Source organism: Cottoperca gobio, chromosome 10 (genome assembly GCF_900634415.1).
Source record: "Cottoperca gobio chromosome 10, fCotGob3.1, whole genome shotgun sequence".
In the NCBI taxonomy this organism is placed as follows: Eukaryota; Metazoa; Chordata; class Actinopteri; order Perciformes; family Bovichtidae; genus Cottoperca; species Cottoperca gobio.
In genome coordinates, this window is record NC_041364.1 from 18027096 (window position 1) to 18051953 (window position 24858).

At 39.9% G+C, this 24858-nt stretch overlaps 1 protein-coding gene across 2 annotated transcripts in view; it reads left to right on the forward strand.

The window, feature by feature from the left end:
- Positions 1 to 19669, forward strand: part of gria1a (glutamate receptor, ionotropic, AMPA 1a) — a 69938-nt gene extending 50269 nt beyond the window's left edge. The window contains exons 12-16 of one of the 2 annotated variants that reach the window (XM_029441111.1): positions 3861 to 4059; positions 4768 to 5015; positions 7746 to 7860; positions 12086 to 12220; positions 15701 to 19669. In XM_029441111.1, coding sequence (XP_029296971.1) covers positions 3861 to 4059; positions 4768 to 5015; positions 7746 to 7860; positions 12086 to 12220; positions 15701 to 15868 — 865 coding nt within the window. In that variant the 3' untranslated portion in view covers positions 15869 to 19669. Of the gene's footprint in view, positions 1 to 3860; positions 4060 to 4767; positions 5016 to 7745; positions 7861 to 12085; positions 12376 to 15700 lie in introns of both variants that reach the window. The other variant, XM_029441112.1, reaches the window with a different exon arrangement.
- Positions 19670 to 24858: the final 5189 nt, after the last annotated feature.

Genomic DNA, 24858 nt, shown 5'->3' on the forward strand with positions numbered 1-24858 from the left:
TCACTATTGGACACGCACACATTATAGTGAGACACCTCGCACATGCTATCCTGCAAAAGGAGAAAAGTTAGCATATAGCTGGTGAACATAGTGGAGCATTTAGAAGCTAAAGAGTCAGATGTTTCCTGTGGGAGTTGGAGACTAAAAACAGATCCAGAAGAGAAGTGAAACTTCCATGATGTTCCATTGCTTCGTATTTGCTGGATGTGTATATAAGCAGCTGTTTGCTAACAGTTAATGACGATGTGATATGTCAGGGTTGCTAGTTGCGCTGCCCCCAAATGGCAAAAAAAATGTGCTAATCCATGTTCAGGTCTTGATCTCAGACTTTTGTTTTCTATGAACAAAGATCAATGTTCATAATATGTTATACATTTTCACTCCATATCTTAATTATGCAGTTAACTTGTATTAAGACTGTTAACAGCAACACCTACATTTGGATTTAGGCAAACGTATTGTTGATAATTAAAAGGTGATCAATCCCTCTACAATGTATTCTATAAAATGTCCTATTACATGTTCCCAGAGCCTATAGTGATGTTTTAAAATCTTATTCTGACAGGAGAAGTGAAATACAGGATGATTCTTGTTTTTTTGGAAACATTAGCTGGTATAATTACTTGTTAAATACAAACAATCAAGTATCAAAATGTATTTCAGTTCCATTGAGATGCATACTCTGTTGCATTGCATTCCTGCATACATCACTGCTGTGGAGCGAGTGTTTTTGCTGTTCCCATTACTATTCCTTTTCTTTGTATTGCGATAAAAGGGGCAGAGTGAATAATTGATTAATCATTGCCTTAACAAGACTATGAAATTACAGTGCTACTTGGGAAGATTTCCCGTACTGTAATAAGACAGCTTATTTAATTTTTTACCGAAGCACCAAGGTTGCCGGCTGTGCAATAATGTATGAGGAGCGGAAAGGAGGCTAAGAAGGAAGCGAGAGTTCAAAAGGAGACAAACAGAGACAAACAGGTCTGTGTGTCGCTCTGCTCGACTAGGGAGAACTGCTGCAGGAGCACACACACACACACACACAAACATTTCTCTTTTTCTCAGTCAGTAAATGGTGACCTGGTTATTCTCTTGCACAGACAAACTCACACATTGTCTTCAGGAAGAAAGAGAGTGTGTGTGTGTGTGTGTGTGTGTATGTATGTGTGTGTGTGTGTGTGTGTGTGTGTGTGTGTGTGTGTGCGTGTGTGTGTGTGTGTGTGTGTGTGTGTGTGTGTGTGTGTGTGTGTGTGTGTGTGTGTGTGTGTGTATGTATGCATAGTTGAATGCGTCAGTGTCAGTGCCAAGGTGTAGGCCATTGTTGTCTTGGCCCAAAACAAGCGCCTGTCAGCCCCCCAGCACATGAAGAGACAGGCAGGGAGCACAGCAGAGACGCAGGGTGGATGGAGGGGAAAGGAAAAAGAAAGGAGAGGAAGAGAAGAGAAGAGAGAGCGAGGGAAAGAAAAAAAAGAACGATTGAAGGAGAAGGATTAGACAGCTGTTTACTGCCATCTCTGGAGGCCAGCAGCAGTCAAAGCTAAGGAGTTTGTAAGCCTCTGGTGGTACTATCCAGTTTACTTTTCATCTCTGCCATTTCCCCCTCCCTCTCGCTCTCCCTCTCTCCTCTCTCTTGTCTAGCTGTTTCAACCTAACACACTGTCTTTCTTTCCCTCCAATGTTAGGATAGATCTGTGTTTGTTAAAGCTTCTGTCCTTATACCTTCTTCAGATAAAACGTATATGTGATCTTCGAGATGAATTACACTTGAGCCCAAAAGTATCATTAGCTCTCCTCTCAGTGGCAGGCGAGATGAATAATACTTTTCTTATGTAAAGTCCACTGATTTGAAAATCACTTAACAATTTAATTTTTTTTATTTCCTAAGAAGAAATTCAATATTTATAGTGGCTCAAATGTGAGGATTTGCTGCTATTCTTTGTCACGTATGATAGTAAACTGACTGTGGGTCAGATATCACCTTGAATTTCTAATCTACCATTTTCATCTATTTCTAATATTTTATAAACTAATTAATTGAGATTTATCCATAATAAAAATAATTGTTGGTTGCAGTTCAAATTGTGATCATTATATTCTTGTTTTCACAATGCAATTGTTAGACAATATTGTCGTGTATTTAACCTATGCTAAGACTAACTATTTCCATAATGTTATTATACTTATCCAGCTTTGATCTTTTTAATTATCATAATAAATTGTTCTTGAACTTTTATGATATTGATACACTTTGACATTTTAATTCCCAATTGGAGGATGTGTACCTATTTGGTTTAACATTTAGTGTTTTCTATAGTATTAGTATCTTTTTGATTACTCCTTGTATATAGAATTAGTCTATTGGATGATGTGTGTATGTTTAATTTTTCTTTTGATATTCTAGATGTGCAATTTAAAAGATAAGATTAATTAACATAGAACTTTATTTATCCCGAGGGAAATTGTTGTGCAGCAGTTGTAGTGCAAATTAGGCAAAGGTTCAAATATAAATGAGGAGTCAAAGGCTCAGTATGGGGTTTTGTTTACAATTAATAGAGGTCATTGACCTTAATTTGTCTGGATGCTGGGACATGCCGCTTGCACCTTGTGATTTGTGGGCTTTCCTTGGGCTATGTTATCATAAATATATACTATTTATGAATTTAATCTGAAAAAGGTCTGGAGGCTGAGATGTTGTAAAGCCTTGTGTATGGTCAACAGTGTGAGGAATTGTTTTTCTTCTATAACTGCACAGAGCTGAATTGTAGAGTTTTGACGCAGGAAATTGATAAATAATTTAATGCATTACTCAATATGCACTAAGGTACCTAGAAAAACCATGTTGCTTTTCTCACTGAACAGCTTAACCTTCCCCACACCGTTTTGAACAGTGAAGTCAAAACACACACATACACATACACACACACACACACACACACACACACACACACACACCCTGCAGACAGCACTGCGTTCTCCCAACTGATTTTCAAAGGCTCGGCATCCATTCTGTGTTTGCTCTCCGCTCTCTCCCTGACTGCTCTTTCATCATCCAGCCGTCATCTGAAAAGCATCTTAAATGATTATGTTTTAGCTTTCCCTTCCTTTTTTTTTTTTCATACTTAATCTCGCCTTCATGTTCACTCTCCATTTGGCTTGACGGCACAAAGGTGAATCATGAAAGCCTTTTTTGTTTCAGATTTGTGTCATTTTCATTGCGTAAGCTCTGCCGCTCTGTGCCTCGGCTCTTGTCGGGGACCCGATATGTAACGCAACATGATTTCTGCTGTTGCTGTTCGAGCTGGCTTCTCTTGAGGTGAAGAGACACGCACAGAGAGAGGGAGAGAGAGAGAGAGAGAGAGAGAGAGAGATGGGAAAGACTCAGTTCTTGCTCATAACTCATCCAGTTGTTGTTTTTTCGTTGTTTGTTTTTAAGTGCAATTAGAGCAGTAGCTAAGTGTTCTCCTCTGCCTATTAATCCCCAACAATAAATGTGCGTGGTTCCACGAAACATATTGGCAACTTTCTTAAAATGAGATTAATTTGGCAGGCAGGAAGCTGAGTGGGCCTTTGTGGATCTGGTTATCTTTCCTTAGCACATTGGTCTAAGCTCTCCAAGCCTGGTGGAACGAAGAGTGTGTGAGTGCAGGGGTAGTGTGATGCAATGTAGGTCATTTGGATGGTGTCTACATCACAAGGTATTTAGATTGCTTTTCTTGATTGCGTGCAAAATTGGCCAGGAAGAAAGACAGTGTTGCTCTTTATTTTCCAAGTCACTACATTAACATGTAATTGATTCCTGATTGTCTTCTGTATACCGTCTATTTGTGACCAACCAAAGATCCTGTCCTTTTTTTTAGCTCTCTGTCTGGCCGCATTGTTGGGGGCGTCTGGTGGTTCTTCACCCTCATCATCATCTCATCATATACTGCCAACTTGGCTGCCTTCCTGACAGTGGAGAGGATGGTGTCTCCTATTGAGAGTGCTGAGGACTTGGCCAAGCAGACGGAGATCGCCTATGGAACACTGGATGCCGGCTCCACCAAAGAATTCTTCAGGGTGAGAAACCAAGATTCAAACAATAACGCAGACGATCGATCAGTGCTAATCTCTGTGACAGATATATGTTCTTGTCTGCAATTGCTTTACAATAAAATCAGTAAATGTTGGGATTACCTTATCTGTAATCTAATACAGCTCAGCTACATTGTCAGGAGTTACAGCAAACTGTAAGGTTTACATCAATGAGATACATTTACAAACAGTAACGGTGGATTACATGCATGCATAATTTTCTGTTGAATCCAGCGTGGGAATGGCGGACTCCGCCACTAAAAATAAAAACTATTATATAGAGCGCTAACAGAATGTAAATACATTAAATCAAAAATGAAAAAATAAATAGTCATTTAATGAACATTTCAAGAATTGTAACATTAGGACCTGAGATACACAGATTGCAATTTTCTTGTTCTTTTTCTTCTTACAACTTCCGATCTGACTTGCCGATCCCGATTTTTGCTGATCCCAATTTTCTTTCTTCCTAAGAACTATAATTGACAGCATTCACAAATATTTTTCAAACTTTTCTTTCTTGAATAAAACGCTTACATTTCATCCAAAATGCCAACCATAAATACTATCTCAAATTATGTATGACTTTGACACAGCATCCTACTGCATTAAGATAGATGAATGAAGGATTCACACTGACATTATTTCTTCTTCTGTCTTCCAATCGCTCTCGTTAACTATTCTGGCTATCAGAGGTCGAAGATTGCCGTGTTTGAGAAGATGTGGTCGTACATGAAGGCGGCCGACCCGTCCGTGTTTGTCAAGACGACAGATGAGGGCGTGATGAGAGTCAGGAAGTCTAAGGGCAAGTATGCCTACCTGTTGGAGTCCACAATGAACGAGTACATAGAGCAGAGGAAACCGTGCGATACTATGAAGGTGGGAGGAAACCTTGACTCTAAAGGTTATGGCATCGCCACACCCAAGGGCTCCCCTCTCAGGTAAGCCCTTAACACAACATCATAATTAGAATCCTGTTATACTTACTTAAATAAAAATAAAACGCATGACATTTATTTTAATCATTAAACTTTTTCATTCTTTTGCACAATGTCACAGACATTTACAACTTCATCATGGCTATTTTTACCCCTGACAGCCATCTTTGATTGTTCCTGCATATATATATTTATGCAGCTCGCCTATACATAGCTGACTTGTGAGCACTAGCAGAAGTGTAAAGTAGGACTATGAGATTAACATCCTCTTTAAGCAACACTTGTTTTCCTGCTGCCTTCTAATTACGTTCACGTTCATGAGCAGTTGTAGTTGCTAGTTTCACGTCTGCTTTGAAACTTAAGCATCCTCTCAAACACAGAAAAACGCTCGTACAAAATGTAAACGTCCCTCTCACAAAACAACACGGCCCTTGAAAGCAGGATTACAGCTTAAAGGGCCGCATTCCATAAGGCTACTTTTCCACTTACGCCAATGCTCACACCTTGAATGTGAAGTCAGCAGAGTTGAATGTATATTTGCCACATTCAATGTGATAATTAATGTAATGAACAATATTTCATACCGAATGTACTTTTCTGCAGTCGATGTCCAAGAGCAGCAGCTGTCTTTTCATAATACATTAACACTTCCCATTCATATTTATCTTGCTACTACAGAGAGAGCGCAGGAGCTAGTGGAATCTGAAGCTTTTAATCTATCTCTAATAGCCCTTATTAATTTTAATGAAATGGTTGAAAGTAATATGCTCCCAAATCATAAAGTGAGATTGGTCCAAACCTACAATGTAGCAATACAGTGTTGAACTGCTGAGAATCGCCACATTATCTCTCTCTCTCTCTGTAAATTATTAGCAAAGTGATTTATGTTATTCTCTGGCTATTCACAGATGTCTGATACTGAGTTTTGTCAACAGATAACAAACATTAATTACTACATAAGTGTTGTATTAAAAAAATGAAATAATTCAAATATTGTTATGGTTGAAGGAGAAAATGACTTTTTGTGCTGCTCACCTGGGATCAGACATCAGTGAATCTCCACTGAATTCAAAGAGTTGGGTTCAATCATACCTGCAATGCATTGTTAATGCCAAATGTGATGCCTTAACTCTGCTGATAACAGAAAGCTCTGAGTCTTCTTGCCATGTTCTGAACAGAGGACAGACACGCCATCAAGTTTTCTAACACATGTGACATGCACAGTTCTTACTGTGAGATTACTGCTGATGTGTACACATACAGACCTCACAAACAGCACAACACCGTCGACACGGTAAAAGCTTGCCGCTGTCTGTACAAGTGGAGAGCAACAGCAGCACCATGACACTTCAAAAATAATCTCACTGCAGCAAATAAACAGAGCAGAAAATAAAAATATTTAATGTGATGCTCGATCTGCTTATTAAGGTCAGTATCAGGGCTGATACCAATCTGACAGATCTGAGCTGCTAGATATATGAAAACACATACACATTCTAATATTAGTATTGCAGTGCAGGTCTAATTGAAAGTAGCCTTTTGAAAACAAAGATAATAAAAATACATAACTCTTCATTTTACAGGATGTACTGACTGCCTGTCTTCAAACTACACGCTGTGATCAGTCCGTGAAATGTTCTGCATTTATTCCCCCTGCTTCATTTCTTACATGTATGATTTACAGCCACCCCCATGCCTGCCTGACTGTTAACCCCATCCCACTTGACATATAGTACAGTAGCCTCGCTGACATCTGCTCACCTCGAACTAACCAATGACCTGCAGGTCTCCATGTCCACACACTTTGACTTCTTTCCTCCTGCCTGCTTCCAATTGGCTGAGAAAGAATTCAGAGGTTTTACCAGATCTGAGGATACCTGTGTTCCCTACAGCTTTGTTGTGCACTCAGGGTTGCGGATAAAAACTCTTCTGCGCCTACTGGAAAAAAAAAAAAGGCAGAATATCACAAAACTAAAATTGTCCCTGAACAGAAGAATTGACACTGATTCGAGAGAAAAGACAATCTGGCAAAGGCTATAATCTTCACTTCTTTTATGCAAATTCTGATTGCAGATTGTGCCTTTCTGTGATTTGTGGATAGAGAGAGTCTTTGTCCACCTGCCAGTCAATCAGCTATAGGAAACACACACACCGGAGAGAGAGAGAGAGCAGATGCTTTGGATTAGCTGGTTCATATAGATTCATGGTCAGGTCTATCCTTTCAGCCTATTTAAAAATAAACATATGGTGGAACTGAACCTGACAGTTAAAACATTGAAAACCTCTGTCTGCATTTGTCTCCGCTTATAGTTCAAAGTTAATCAAGACAGGCTTCTATTCACTGCGATGCCGTTATAAATTGAATATTGATATTTTAGGTACCATAGCCATCTGTATGCAGGTGCCACTGAAAGGAAATTACCATCTGTAGACTGACTTCCGCATCCAAGGCATCTTCATTTATAGTGTGTGCTCTGACTCCTTCTGAGGCCCCTGCTTGGTAAAACCTGACTCTATTACTGTATGGGCACTCAGTATTTTTCCAGACCATTACAGATACACAACTAACATGTGCATCTAAAGCCAGCACTCCTGTTTCATATCAGTAGTTACATGCAGGAGTTTCTAATATTAATTCAATGTTGTCATAATCACCACCACCATGCGACCAATCTCTTTACAGCTGTCCCATAGAGTGTCTCCTAATGGTTATCGTTTTATATTATTTTCAAGAAACCCAGTAAACCTGGCAGTGTTAAAACTGAACGAGCAGGGCCTCTTGGACAAATTGAAAAACAAGTGGTGGTACGACAAGGGAGAGTGCGGCAGCGGGGGCGGGGACTCCAAGGTCAGAGCCAGTTTGATAAACCCTACGGGTAACCCACCTCCACTGGGAGTGGGGGGTTGTGGGGAGGGGGGTAACCGGCAGGCCCATGCTGCACTGCCACTCTAGCAACACTTAATCCCTCTGTGGTGTGGCGAAGAGCAAAGGAAATGTGCCATAGGGGGGTTGATTATTTAACCCGGGGTGGCTACATTTGGAAAACCACAGAGGTGGAAACTTTCTACCATCTCCCCTGCTAAATTAACATTGGTGATTTAAAATTGATCAGTGTGTAGTAATTAAACCAGCTGCATCCCTGGTGCTCAATCATCTTTTAAGAGCTCTTTCATCTATTTAGTTGTTAACTTTGGCCAATTAGACTTTTTACTGCTGACAAAAGATAAAATTGAGACATCGTGTTGAATAAGTGAGGGTAAGCAGTGTGCCGGTTACCCAAAGTGATATAGTAATACACATCTACTGCCATGGGGAGCAAGCCAACCAAGATAGATGGAGTATTAATGCATATCACTTTGACTCTGATGTTTATAATGATGTTAATGCTATATACTGTGTATATATACTGAATGTGTGCGTGTGTGGTGTGTGTGAAAAGCTGTTTTGTTGTATTACCTTTAAGCGAGCTCAAGCATTAACGTGTGTATGTATTTGCTGCTCTGTGTCTTAATAACATAAAATAACATGGTATAATATGTTATTTATGTTATTTCCTTATGGTTGGAAGAATCCCAGTAAACCTAGCGGTGTTGAAACTCAGTGAGCAAGCCGTCTTAGACAAACTGAAAAACAAATGGTGGTACGATAAAGGGGAGTGTGGCAGCAAGGACTCCGGAAGAAAGGTTAGTCTCCAACCCAAACCTGTCACCTCACAGCACCTCCAGCACTACCCTGCCCTGATCCTAGACCAGCTCCTAAGTCCAGCCCTCAGCCTCTATTACACTGAGCAATACTCCCCATGTGCTTCTAGCGGTACTGCTGTGCTGGCCCGAACATAAGACAAACTCACATTGTTCAACACGTTTTAGGATGAAGACTTATAAAGAGGAGAAACACTCAATGGAAAAATTATGGCAGATACACTGTGTGTATATACATGCATCACATTTGAATGAAGATGCAGTCAATATCACCCAAGTTATTTATGGAAGATACATTAAAATACAGTCTGGAATGAATGTATTAATTCATTGAAAATGATAAAGAATCAATGCATCGATCTACTAAAGCAAATTATGTAATGATTTACGTTTGGCTTCAGCTTTATTTAAAATATACATAATGATAATAATTGATTTTTATTAATAATTTATAAATTCATTTATAAATGTATTTATAAATAAATTGTTGAATTAGGGTTTACATATTTACTGTCTTTCTGCTGTAACATTAACTTGAGGCAGCAGAAAAATAACTTCTTCTGAACAGCAGTCACAGTACTTGCTATAGCACGGTGTAACAGAGGTAGATAGAGCAGGGCCATACAGTCAGCAAACTGACTCAGTAATATTAATTACACAGCAATATCTCTATCTCATCTATTTTCTATCATTAGCCATCAAAAGCTAAAATTCTTGTCTTATATCCGGGCCAGTACTCTGATGGTACTCTTGTGTTTATTTCTTTCCCACTGAGTTTGTGTTGTCAGAGACTTAATGTTCATTACCAGAGTGTAAATAAATATTGCGTGGCGGATTTGTTAGGATTATTACAATGGTGTGTTATATATATATATATATATATATATATATATATATATATATATACATATAACCACTTTTAAAGTTACAGCTAAGTGTATTCCACTTCCAATCCTCTTAAAATAGATTTCCAACCGGTCAAAAATACACAGACACCCAGATCAAGTGTGACGATAACCTTGAGTTTGTACTGGAGATTGAATATGAATCAGTCTGAAAGCAACTTTCTTCCCAAGGAGAAAAAATAAGAACCACAGAAGGACGTGAGGGAGAAAGATGACGACATTAGGCCATTCAACTTTGCTTAACCTTTCGAACATGTTGCGCCGTAACCTTTGCGTTCTGGTCATAAAAATAATCCTGCCCCTAAGTGCTGTGCTGTGTCCATGTGTGGATGCAAGGCCTGTCAATATGCCAGATTGACCCCGAGTCACACCAAGTCTGCCACCGTGCTTTCATAATATTTGCAGTGTAGGATGTCTTCTGTTTCGAGAAGTAGTCTTCCCTGACAGAAAGGCTTTTACTCTTTAGCTCAGGTACCTCTGTATGTGTTTGTCAGCTGGCCTTCTGATCCTGTCACCACAGTACAAGTGACAAGAATTTATTTTCTTCCTTTCCCTTGCTTATATTTGGATACTTTAGCGCAGGAGTGTCAAACCGTGTGCCATGACGGGCTGAGTGTTCAGGGAGCACATTAAAATAAACTGAGAATATTTTCTGAGTGCTCCTAACTTAGATAAATACTCATATCTAGGAGTTTCATTTAAAGATACATTTAATATAATATATCAAGAACATATTTGCAGTACAGTCCCATCTATATTTAAATGTGGTTCAGCGTGAAATTTAAAATCCCTCTATAGTAAATATGTATGTGTTTGGGAACATAACTTGACTCTAAAATAATAATTTGACAGTTCAGGAAATGTGGTTATTTGCTTCTGTGCAGAGAGTTAGATGAGAAGATTGATACTTCTCTCTACTGCTAACTATGTAGCTAGTGCCAGCAGCTACAGTTAGCTTAGCAAAATGCTAAAAATGGGGAGACTGCTAGCATGGCTCTGTCCCAAGGGAACACATTCTGGCTACCAGTACCTCTTAAGATAACTAATTAGCACATACATCATCTAATGTATTTAATACAAATACCTAAGTGTAAAAGAAAAAGTGTTTTTTTATATACATATATTAAACAAAGTCATAGTGCAACTGTTAGCTGTTTACCCTTTTCCGTGCTTCATGCTAACCTCAGCTAATTTACCATACACGGATAACAGTTCTTGATCTTTAACTCTCTTCTTTTTATATTTGGGCAGCAGTCACAACATGAATATGTGATACTTATTTTTTTCAGCAATTTTATTATCTGCTTAAAAAACTCTCAAGCTCTCTGAAACAACTCCAACTCACTACTCCAAACAGTTAGGCTATTAGCTGTGTGAGGGGCTAAGACACTTTTTTCTTTGGGTGATTTTATTCTATTTTTTAAGTTTAGACACGCACCTATTTATTCTAAAACATTTTTAAGGATTTGGCCTCTCGGAAACAACTCTAGGAAGCTTTGTGAACATCTCCAATTTACATAAAATAACATCCTCATTAGACCTCATTGTTCCACAAGAGCCCTTTAGGTTGACTGATTTAAGTCTTAATGATTACATTTCATAACAGACTATAAATAGGCATAAATGTACGTTAGTGCCACTGCGATAGACAATAATGAGCTATAAAATGGAGCACTGTCAAACTAAAGACTTGTTTGTGCTGTTGCTGCATGAATGCATGTGAAGTGGGGTGTTTACGCACTTTACCTGTACCACTTCCCCTACAAAATGTTATTCTGAGAAAATAGACGTGTATAAGTAATGTTTAGTATTGTATAAATAAGTAATACAAATTCTAGATCAGTATGTATTGTCATTATTTGGGGTCTGTCTCACAAAGCGATTTTAAATATTCTTCAATAATATGGCTGACATTTGAATATGCTAAGTAGCCTGGAACAGGGTTATTTTTTCTTTCTCATTTGAAGAACAAAAATGACAGGATGAATAAATACAAGAAAAAAACAAAACATTAAAGTGTTTCGTTAATATAGCTTGTGTTGAAGTGTAGAGGAGCACTGCAGGAGTATTATTTGATTAAAAAAAGACTTGAATAAAGGAGGACGTAAAGCTTTGACTAGCTATTTTTGTGAAACAAAAAAGTCTGAGTTGGATCAACAGTTATCCTACTTTGTGAGACACGCCTCCAAAATATGGTTTTATTGGTCGTTTGTTCGTGCGTGCATGAATGTGTGTGTGTGTACTCTTAAGTGTGTATGGGTTTGAGTGTGTGTATATTTTTGTGTCACTGAAATGAATTTGAGTCCTTGCACTTGTGATTCCTGTTTGTTAGACTATAAATACATGTGTAAGAATCAGTGTGTCTGTCTCAAGGTCTATTTGTTTATGTGTTTAAAGCTGTAGAGTTTCGTTGCCACTATCGCTCAACACTTGGCTCTGCCCCCTTCCTCCCCTCCCTCCCTTCAGGACAAGACGAGCGCTCTAAGCCTCAGCAATGTGGCAGGAGTCTTCTACATCCTGATCGGCGGCCTGGGCCTGGCCATGCTGGTGGCGTTGGTGGAGTTCTGCTACAAGTCCAGGACCGAGTCGCGCCGAATGAAGGTGTCCACCGCGCGAGCCGCTGCCGCCTCAGCCGCTCAGGCGTTTCACTGCTCAGCCTTAGACAGTGGTGCTAGCGCCCCCTACACAGAGCTGCAGAGCTACGGCCTGTACGCCAACAACACTGTTAAGATATAAGGGCAGAGCACAGCCATGGGGTAGGAAACGCTGTGATTCAAACCATGATGATGATGATGATGATGACATCCGCCTCCTCACCCTCCCGCCCATCTAATCGTGATCACAGTAGGGCCTCTCATGGCTTCCACCGCAGTGCAAACGTTGTCCTGTACCTCTCTCTACCTCTGCCGCTACCTCGCTCAGTCTTTACGTCACTGATCTCCTGCAATGTTGTTGAATCACTTAATTTTAAAATTGCCATTATGCCTGTTTCTTCATAATCTAAAGTTGACATTTTTAGCACTGTAGCTAATATATATCGGAAGTGCTGCGAGGCAAGTGAGAAAAATGATCAATAAAAAAAAAAAGCTTTAGCTAGGATAATCTTTCCAAATTCCATAATCAATTTATTTCATCTGAAACAGGTTGGGAAAAAAGATTTGCCAAATTATTTATTTTTTTGTTTTTGTTGTTGAGAGGCTAAACTGCATCACTACCCCATGTTCTACATAGGACTAAAAGCCTTCATGTTTTCTACATTTCTGTCATGTTTTTCTTTTGAATGTATTATAATAAGCACTAGTCTGCCATTAGGGAAAACATGAATGATTGTTCTCCTATTAAGAACATGGGGTGGTGGTGCACTTCAGCCTCTTATGGTCACAATGAGTATTACAACAACAAACACTTACCTGGCCAAACTTTTTTTCTTAAGTCATACACACAGTATAGAAAACCATTCTGATCAGACTTAGAAAATGTTTTTTTCCTCACTTGCCTCTCAGGGCTTTGGTATTATATGGTAACAATGCAAACAGTATTGTTTCCTGTTAGTATCGAAGGGTTGTTAGCATCTTTAGCATAGTTTGTCTTTAAATGTTCCTTTGGCTCTCAAGACTTTACACTGTATCATATTGTTTATATATTGATATAAATGTGTCATTTATATCAGTTACTTTTAACAGTGGATAATAAGATACTCAGTAGTTCAATATACATTACATTTTTTTATTTCTGCTTAAAAAAAATCTTTCCAGTTAAATCCTACTACCACACACATTACAATAATCGCGTAGCACACATTCGCAAATGAAGAAATTTCTCTTTGCAAGACAGGTTTAAAGGCAATTTGAATTACAGTGGTACATCTATCTTCTTCTGTCGCTCTGAGAAAATCTCTCCATTGCTCCTTCTTCTCTTTTTGCTGTCTCGCAATCGCAGGGCCCATTGTGGTGAACATCTTTTATATGTATACCATAAGGCAGGCCTGGTACATGTTTCATCACTGCTTTAACCTCGAACAGTCTAACTGTTGTTGTATGTCCAAAAATCTGAAAGTAAGGACTTGTTGCTTGTAATACTTGAAGATGTGAGGTTTCTTCTCCAACAGCAGCGATATCTTAGCTATCCGCTTTGTGGATCAATTTGCAACAAACAACCTTTGATTCATTCTTCCGACATCAAAGGCCCTCGATATACTCTCCGTGTAAACAGCGAAAAAGACAAGGCAGAGCCAAGACAAAGACTGATCTTCTACATGAATCTCTTACGTTTTAATCAGCCCACGAAGAGGCACCTGATCAGTATGCTGATGAGATTGGGGAGCAGCCTATTAGTGCAGCAGTGTCTTTATGCTGTTTGCCTTGAAAGAAACAACATCGCCGATCCAATTAGAGGCCGGTGTGATTCTCTAATCCCCGGTTTTCCAATCCGTAGTACTCACTAGTTGCTCCAGATCTCGCTTTGCCCAATTTAATCAGCTATAGCAGGGGTCGGGAACCTATGGCTCGCGAGCCATATATGGCTCTTTCGATAACGCGATATGGCTCGCAGACAATTTTGAGCTGACATTTTTTAACTTAACAAGTAATAAACAATTATACTGTGTCATTTTAAAGTAAAACATTTAGCAGCAGATTTGTTTTTAGTTCTCCCCTCTCCTTTCCTCCGCTGTGTGTGTGTGTGTGTGTGTGTGCGTGTGTGTGTGTGTGTGTAGGGGGCGGAGCCCCGCCCGTCGCGAGACGGCGCAAAACAAGCAGTAGACCGGGGGGGGGGGGGGGGTCAAACTCATTCACAGAGGGCCAACATTAAAAACTGGGACTACGTCGAGGGCCAAACACAGGTCCACATTTATTGAACAGGGTACACATAAAGTGAAAAAAGATATGGAACATATTTAAGTCAACTGCAGACAGGATTGCTGAGCAGTTCAATTAAAATATCTGAGCATGCAAAGTCGGCAAATGGTCTCAGTTGATCAGCAGAATGCTGTCGGGAACACAGCGGTGGAGATGTTTGTCAGTGTTTGGAAACACGTAGTGACCAAAGTTTCCTTCTGCATCCGAGTCTCCCACAGGCAGCTCGGCATCACACATGTCCGTGATCACACGGCCCTGAAGCTGCAGGTTTAACAGTGAGATGCTTCGTTATGTCGCACAAACAGTCCAGCTCACATCGTCCCAGATATCTGTGGTGTGTTTCCCTTTGCTGTCCAAAAACGTTCATTTCATTCACATATTTAGATTATTCCTCAAATGTATTTTCCCGTAGTTGTGCCATGCATTGATTTAATTACCAAAACTGGCGGGCCAGTTATGACAGACATATGACATTTTCTCGCGGGCTGGATATAATTGCCTTGAGTTTGACCCCCGTGCAGTAAACACTGAAACGTGCACATAAATGTGATAAATAACGTAAGCGTTTAGTTTATTTAATAAAAGAGCTCCTGTTCAATGCAACATTGATACCGCTATTAGTACTCGGAGACGTGTTATTCTTAAAAAATGCACACGTAAAGTTGCATTCAAATTTATATGGCTCTCAAGGAAATACATAAAAAAAATATTTGGCTTTTATGGCTCTCCCAGCCAAAAAGGTTCCCGACCCCTGAGCTATAGAATAGGGGGTGCAGGCAGACACCACATGCGCGCACACACTCACGTGTATCACTTTTGAGTTTAATGGCTTTTATGGCGCTAGACTGGAGAATGGGGCTATTAAACCAATGAGTGAAGCCTCAGCGTCCTTCTTACTGCCCACATCTCACTCTGCTCCTCCTGTTGCATTGTAGACATCGATTATCACCCGCGAATATCTCAGGCCCAGATAAAGAGGGTAAAAACTACAAAGAGCTTGTTCTGCTCCTGTAACAGCTAACAGCTGCTTACATTCATGTTATTACGAGAGACATTTCATAACTTATCTTGATTTTCCTGTAGCTGAAAGACCTTTTAAGTCTGTGCGCTGCTAGCTCTAACTGTTGCGTTAGCTTTCTCTCTTCTGATGAGGATATAATGCATGTGTGTAAGAGTGAAATCTGGCATGTAGACTAACTGTAATCCCTTTGTTTGTTTCTGACAGCAATCCATCAACGACGCCATGCGCTGCTCCACCCTGACCAGGATGAGTGGCAACGGGAGTGGCGGCGAGAACGGACGAATTCTCACCCACGATTTCCCCAAGACCGTTCAGACGCTGCCCTGTATGAGCCACACCGCCAGCATGGGACTGGGTGCCTCCGGCATGTGATCCTCACATGACTGTGCTGGCGGCGAGGAATAGGCAGGGTGGGGCAGAAGAAGAACACAAGACTCTAAATGAGCTCAAAAATCATGGCCGTCTGGTTTGACCCATCTATCCTCCTGGCTGTTGCCGCGCCCGACTTAACCTACTGCCAAAATGCACTCTCGAACCGCTCATTACAAACTACGATCAGAGACTCGCCACATTTTTTTTAATAAGTGGATGTTTGAAAAAGAGATAAGGAGAAAAAAATAAGGGAAATGTGCTGCAATAAAGAAGTCGTCAACGGGGCGTGTTTTTTGAATTTTTTACAGTGTTCATTTGTGTGAGGAAAAAAGAACTTTATTCTTTAGTGTGACGCCTGCGCTGTGCCATTTCAATGGAGATGTTGACGTTAGTCTGCGTGTGCAATATCTTCATCTCCACTGCTGACCTTGTGCTACCTAGATGCTTTCTGATGGCTGATGGAACGTGTCTTTGCACAGACGTGGCAGAGGAGGACAAACTCTTGTGACTGCCGCGATGATTTGATATTGTTTTTGGGACATTCCCGCCGCTCTCTTTCCCTCCCACATTTACACGCCATTTTGGAAGAACAAAGTGCTTTGTGTAGCATAGCCAGTTTTTATGATATAGTACAGGGTTTACACTGTTGTAATAGCACAAAGAGCTTTGTCACAAGTTTGACTTCTCCTCGACTGAAGATTAGCGCTGTTTAAATCAGCGTTTGACCAGGATACGACAAACATGCATTGCTGCTACACCTCATTTAACACATCATGCCTTGTCTTTGTGCCATATGACCATCCTCACAAATGCACACATATACACTAAACACTTGTTGCTGCCGGGTCATTTGTTTGACTGACAGATAGGTAGAGTTTAACTATTTAAAGACGACAATAACGTTCAGAGGGCAGATTCAGAAATGCTCACTATGACCTGATAAAGGTTATAAAATAGAGAAAACACACTGACACATTACGCTGTGGCTATGTACAGTACTGAGTGACCTTACACTGTATTCTACTGTTGTGACATTCATAGCATATCCATTGATATACTGGGGAGTCTATTTGCAGCACACGTTGAAGAACAAAGATTGGCAGATTCAGATATCTGTTGTTGCAAACTATTGTTGCAGCTGCACATTTCACTCCACTCCTGTGATGTATTTTCAGCTATATTCAGTTATAATGATATGGGCAGCGCAGCTTTTCGCTCTCAATTTATCCCCTGCAGATCATGCGTGGCCTATAAAAGGAAAGTTGGCCTCCTCTAGCTAATTCAGGAAGGAGGCAGGTTTGAAACATGTGGTGTGACTGACAGGTTCACAGTCACCTTTATTCGTGTTTGTTGGAAGTCAAGGTTGCGGTGGTCCCCGCGCTGCTCGGCTGTAGAGTTCTCCCTTTTCAGATCGTGTCAAGTTAACAGAAATCAGAGTGGCAGGCTCCAAACAGCCGAGGGCAGAGATGACAAAGGGCAGACTGCCTGGGTTCAGCATGTAGGCCTTAAACAAAAGTTCCACCTGAAAACACAACATTACTATTGGTGATGTACTTTGCATTCCTTGGCCCGTTTTGTCAGTTAGTGCTGTATTTTATATTCCCATCAGTGGCAGAAAACAGACTTTAGATCATGTTGTGCGGACAATTCAAAAGGACAGAAAAAGAATGAGGCTGGCATGATTATATATTTTTCTTATTGGCAACAAATCCCTTGAAAGGACACGACAACAATACGTTGGATGTCATCTATTTCTGTCAAGCAAGGAGGATTTAGCATTATTTGACACAAAATGCGATGACAGTTGTTGGGTTGTTTGCCGTCAATCAAAGCGGATCAAACCGCACCCACGCAATCCTGATAAGCTGATTAGTTTTTTGAGTGTTAAATTCTTAACGAACATTTTCTGGACTTCAACAGTGACTGCATTTCTTAATGAATATGCAATGTTTTGAGGGGATTTAATACTTTCTTATCTGCCTACCCTGTCTGTAACACTCTAAGTCCATTGATTCCTACAGAAGGCGTACATACTAAAAACAGCACATAAATCTCGAAATATGCTCATTATTTTTATAAATTGACTGGGCACTGTAGTTTTTCGCAAATGTTAGTCAAACAGGAGTAAATAGAGCATTTGTTAGGGACTATTTTCAGCAGCGGATTAATACACATTTGGTGCGCTAGTGACTATATACTGTATATGTATATACGTAGCAGCCTGGGGTGTGGGATTTACTCAAAATTAACTATAGTGCCCATTTTCATAAGGTTATGAAGGAAAATGTCAGTGCAGCCATGTGGCTCAATGATATGTGTTGAATAATCATTGATAGCAAAGGATTAACTACACAGACAGTTTGTAAGATCAATTCATTGATGGTTTCAGTCTTTCCATGGGAAAAATATTGAATGTTGCCAGCCTTATCCTTTAAACCCAACAATCTTACAGGTGAAAACTGTCCAAACTGAAAGGAAACTAATAACAGTTGATTACAAAGCATCACAGCTTGAGGCTCTGTAAAGGGTACGTTCTGTACCTTCTTCCAACACAAGCATCTTTTTCCTCTGACCAATTACTTTCCACCGACACAAATATTCCACTGCAGAGCTCATTTCAGCTTCACGGTTGATGAGGAATAATGTAGAATATAGGAAATAATGAAACTGCAGTAATTCATCACAACATAAGTCCTGCAATGCACTGAACATCATCAACACCACCACACATGGTCGATATCTATGAGTCCAACAGTGTCCGAAGGTTTGACTTTACTTTAAGGTGATTTTGCCAGAGGTCAGTTTGAGATTATGTACCACACTTTAACTGACCTCTGGTTTCACAGCAGAGGCCAAGCGCCTGTACAAAGGCAGCACTTCCCCCCCCCCCTCCCCACCTGCTTCCACTGCTGGTCGAGTCTCTGCTTCAAAAAAAAATAATATGGTACCAAATCTAATGTATGACCTCTCTTTCTCTAAATTGTCATACAAGCAAGAAAAATGGGCAGTCAGAGTTTACTGAAATCATACATATCTCCACCTATTATGTATATAAAAGGCTTTTCTCTTCCCCCCAGTGAAAATGTTTGTTCTGCTCCCAATCATGCCTCAGTGTACCTGAATTAGTTACCTACCGCGTGAGTACTTTTCCTTTCTCCCCTTATATTTGAGTCTTCTTTTGCTGATGTTGTATTAATTAGAACACGGCACAGCTCTCTCCAGTGGAGGCTTTACCTTCAGACAGATGTTTTATATGCCATAACAGATTTGTAAAAAAAAAAAGAAAAAGAAGAAAAAGAAGACACTTAATGTTTGTATCATAAAGGAGAGTCGGGGTGCCGGGAAAGTGTTATACACTTTGAAGGGTGTAAAAAATGAAACACACTGATGTTGAATAATCTGTAGACGCTAATGTTGTTTTAAGCCAGTTTTGAGTTCATTCCATTTTATTTTGTTGCAATTTCAAAAAGGATTTCCTGTCGGTGTTTTTTAAGTGCTTGAAATTTAACACCATTTGAATATTCTTTGTCGTTTTCCTTTTTCACAGTATTTTACAACTGGAATCTAATCACTGGAGTTTGTTTACCAGAAACATTATTGTTGTTTTTTAAACTATGGAAAGGGTGGTAATGTTTTAAAATGGAAACGTCGCTCAATAAATGGGTTCACAGTTTAAAAAAAAAAAAAAGTCAAATAATACAACTATTAGGAATCTTTTGAGAAATAAACTTTTTTTTCTAACCAAAGTGTCCTGGAAGGAAGTCATCATGCTTTTGTAACTGAATAAAGGAATAAACTATGTATATTTGTTCAGTTTTATTTATTTTTCCTATGACTCTGTGCCTCGGGCAAATGACTTTAGATATTACGAGCGGAGAAGAAGAAAGCGCTGCCCGTGTCAGAGAGGAGTGCAGTGATCCACAAAGAATTATGTATGAGCAAAATAGAAAAGGCTTCTGTTGCATGAGCTGCAAGACAATTGAAAATAACCATTTTATCTTCTTAATGATCCTAATACAGATTATGGAGTACAGACAACATTTATTTAAGGAGCACCTTCACATGCATCCCAATCCAACTAAAACCAAACATCTGCATGTATACATTATTTGTAAAGTATCAAATATGACAAGAAGAATACAGTATTCAGTATGATATTTCAGATTATGATTTTGCCATTTTTCCTTTATGTGATGGCATATTGAGATGGAGATAAGAAATATGGGGAGAGAGGTGGGGGGGTTATGACATGCAGCAAAGATCCTTGTCCGGGTTCAAAGGGGGCATTGCTGTTTGTGGTACAGAGAAGCCACCACAGTTATGTTTTTTAATGTATGAACGGACATTAGGTGATACTCCTAGTGAAGTTGATTTGGCAAACCAGTTGCCAAGACATGGAGTAACATTAGCATTCATTTAGTGGTTTCTTCTCTAAACACCGGATGAATTTAAGTACAATATTCCCAACTCCTGTGGAGAATATATGGCCCTTTAACTGCTAAATGCTCCCCGCTAACTTTGTCTGCCTACAGCGTCTGGGAACAATGAAAGCAGTGAGAGTGAACTAAAACGATAAAGTTGCAGTTGGGAAACCAAATCAATGAGCTGAAAGACACTAAAACTGCTCCGTACGGCTGGGAGGAACTCGAGGTGATCATTCTAAATTGGTCACTATGAGAGACCCCAACAAAATATTCTGTTTTAATGTTTCTTTGGTTCAACACAATATGCGCATGGATTTATTTAATTCAGTCACTCATTTGGGATAGATTATTATGTAGAACATTTACTGCATTAATGTTTGGCATCCAGACACTGTCCTCGTCACGACACAGCAGGGAGTGGGGAGTGATGATCATCTCAGAGCCTACAGGTGGATGCCGGGATGGATTCGGGGCTTTTTTGTATTTTTTTTGGTCAGTAATTTTTCAAAATGTGTACTTCTAACTCAGCCTTTGTGCACATTTAGGACATAGATAACTACAATAACTACAAGTCAAGAATATAACCTTGTCCATCTGAGTATATCGACGGACATCTTGAGTTTCGACAAAACCGCACCTCTGCAAAATTGATCCAATCCAAACCTATTTGTTATGAAACATCTGTAGAATGACCTTTTTTCTATTAATTCTCAATTCTTAACATGTCAATGAAGCTCTGCTGTTGGTAGAAAGATCTGTAGACCCTGCTTGATGAATAATTAATATGTTTACATAAACATTCAGCTTTAGAAGTTGCATCTGTGTGCATAAAGGGTGAAAAAAAAACATTCATTACTTGAAGAAAACATTTGATGCAACAGTCGTTTCTTATATTATTGTTCAGTCTGGAAGAAGGAATTATTATTATTATTATGACGATTTAAATATAGAATGTGCCATTGTGTGTGTGTGTGTGTGTGTGTGTGTGTGTGTGTGTGTGTGTGTGTGTGTGTGTGTGTGTGTGTGCGTGTGTTATAGAGATAGCAGGGTGTCATGCTGTGACACACCCCATGATTAGTGACATCAACCACCGGAGAGGCTCCGCTCTCTCTCACTCTGACATCCGAAGGCGTGCTGTATAATTAAGATCTCTCTTCCTCTTTCCAAAGCTATGTAGGTGTTTCAACAGGAGTTTTGCATTGTTGTTCTCTCAACCAGATCTGAAGTTTATGACTTATCGCTATAGGTCTAGTATGTGATTGTAAATGTCCAGGGACAGCCCACTTCAGGAGTCAGGACACATAGCTAGCACCTCAGATTACATTTATCTTGGGAGAATGAAATCATGTCCCCAGGATTTTAAGCAATCAGTCCTTATCTAAAATTTAATCTGGATGTGTCACCTGCCCTGAATCAGTTGAAGACCAGTAATTCATTTCATAAAATTACAATATCCTTTCAAACTGTAAAGCCTTCAGGAGTGCATTAAAAAACAAAGCTGATGTAATGAAGAAACAGAAACACCTGCAGCTGTACTGATGATGGTGAAGGCAGTAGATATATTATGTAGGAAGGAACAAGACAGAGAGCATGCACACAAACAGAGAGGCGTGAAGTACAGGGCCAGCACGGAGAGTCAGTGGACATGAATGCTGGTAATTGTGTCCAGGTGCAGATGAGTCACACACTTTTTGTCTCTCATTGGAGGACCTTTGATGAGGAGCAGCATCATACCAACACAGGTGGACACATACTCACACTAATAAGCAGATTCTCTAATGGCGACAGTTGATTAGCAACTGGGACATTCTCCAAAACACCTAGACAAACACAGGTGTGGACTCACGCCTGTGATAGCCTTGTGGATGGATCTGCAATAGACAGTTCATTTACCTAAAGTGTTTCTGTTATTTAGTTGCTGTTGCTGTTGCTACACCTCAAAAGGAACATATGCCATTTACAATAATAAAGGTGGAAGATTTTCCTCTTGAAGTTCTTAGTCATTTTCCAAACAATGGGTTCTTGATTATGGACAGATGTAGACAAAAGCAGACTTCTCATTTCAAACCGTCAATTTTGCTGGGTGAAATGTCAGTTGTCACTAGCAGATTGCATCAGCTGTAGCTAGCTAGTTAAGCTAATGTCAGTGAATTGAAGTGAGTTGGTAATACTTCCGTCTGAGTCGTGGTCCGTCAAGTAGTCTTTAATAAAGTCTTGAATATGAACTTTGTGGCTACATACTTACATGAAACCATGCAACAAAAAGTCAACACCCACACCAGTTGATGTTGACTTGGAAATAAAGGAATTGTATTGCAGTGTAGAGCTAGTTAGTATGATACAGTGTAGTAGGTGATTTGAGGGGGGAGACCATCCCCATTGTGGGCAAATTACCAAAATGTATCTCCAGTGGCAGAGCGTGTGCAGGGGGAAGGGTTGTTCAGTTGAATTTTGGAGACGGCCTGACTCATTGATTCTTTTTCTTACTCAGATTTGTGCAGGTAAGAATCTGGGCCCCCGACCACGGCTCTGAAGTATCAGTAGCTTAACTGTGCTGTGTGTTTTTCTATGAGTCCTGCTCTTCTGTCCGTTTGGTACCCCCTGTTAACAATTAACAAATCGCCTGCTGATGATATGGAACATGTTTGTCATTCTATCATAACTCTTTGGCTGCTTTGCTTACATACAAGCAAGCCAGAGGTTAACACTTTATTGTTCGTATTTTCTAACAGTATTTTTCACTTTCAACATTACAAAAGAAAAGGCTTTGGTGAGGACTAACGTTATACTGTCTCAGATAAAAAAAGGTTAGGCTGCCGTTACTGGTATGTAAAGTCAAATAACCTTCATAGTGGATGTGTTATCATGAATGGGACTTTTTTGTTTTTGTTTACATAACCTGTAACCACATAAAATGGAGGTGACACTGGGTTAGCTTAGTGAGATGGACATGCTAACGTTTAAAGCTTACATTACAGCACAAAAACACACAGTTTAATCAATTTCTTGCTTTTGCTCTTTATTTTTTGGTTCAAGAGACACCACCCACCGACATTCTTCTTCATGGACTTTTGCTCTTACTACAGAACTGACACACACTTTAGCACATGGAGAAATCTAGAGCTGGACAGGTCTGCTGTGCCTAGTTACACTCGCTATGCTATGATTGGACCATTGCTGCTGCAGTGAACAGTCAATTACAGCAGTAGCCTTGCATTTTATTTATTTTTTGCAAAAGGGGTTGGCAAAGGTGGTACTTGTTTATGATAAATATAAATATATATATATATATATATTTGTTTTATATATTAATTTTTTTAGCAGTCTATAAACTATTTATTTCAGTTTATTTATACAGTTAGGATGTAGTGAAGATACAAGTCGATAGCTGGGACTGTGATTAAGCTGCACATGTATGCTACTGTTTTGGCCCAGTCGACTTCAATGTGTGTGAAGGCATCAACATGTCATCACAGTCACCATTGTTGGTGTACCATGACCCTTTGACTCTTAATAGATGCTACCTGTTGTCCTGAACATGGTTGTGAGCGTGTTAAAAGGGGCCAGTGCTTGTAAGAATATTTTCATTAAGTCTTGATTTTGGTTGGTTTTACTTCAGTTGAAAATATTGTTTGAGTGTGTCATGGCGATTCTTACTATTAATTTTTGTAGTGGGCGATTTGTTTTATAAATGAGGTCTCTTCCTTTGCATTTCAATAATGCTGTTATGAAGAGAGGAGGTCTAACTTTGTTGCAGTTCCTCCTCCTGGCATGTGAGCCATGTTTTTCCAAATAGAGGAGGAAAGGAAATCAATAGTGGTGAAGATGCTGCTGCCTGCTGGTGTTGGGGAGACAGAGTAAAGTCTCGCAGCCATCAGGGAGCAAATGCTTGCTCGTCTTCGGAACAGCTTAAGTAAACGGCCTCAGTCTGTAGCAAAAGGGCAGAGTCACACATAGCCTCATGGATGTTGACTCTTCTTCATTACTTTTATCTTGGAAGTCACTTGTAATCCAACTGTCTCTCTTTCTGTCCTCTCTTGTCCCTGCCCCATGTTCCCTCCATGTGTGCTGCATACGCCCACAAGCAGCTACAAGCAGTGGCTGCACACATACAGTATCTGTGTGGGAGTTTTTTCTTGAGCATATACATGAGCAAAGACATAGACACAGACATGGACATTGGTACACATAAGCCCAAGCACACACTCTCCGCCCACGGAGATGCTGCAAGAAGGAGTCCAATGGCTCGCAGCACCTCTTGTCTCTCATCCATCCAGCCCTCAGGCCTTGTCTCTCAGTCTGACAGCATTGCACTCACAGCAGGATGAGATTTGAAGAATATCAACGGCTTAACGGCAATACACAGGAATCGCTCCAGGGCAGTCTTAATGCTTGTTTGATTTACAAACATACTGGTATATGCGCATGCATCACACACACATACAAACATACATATAGCACATTCAAAAGTATGTTATTGATATTGTTTCTTTCACCACCGGCCAAAGACTGTTCTCGATTGGTCAAGTCAGTCATTACATTTTATTTATAAGCACAATTTTCATT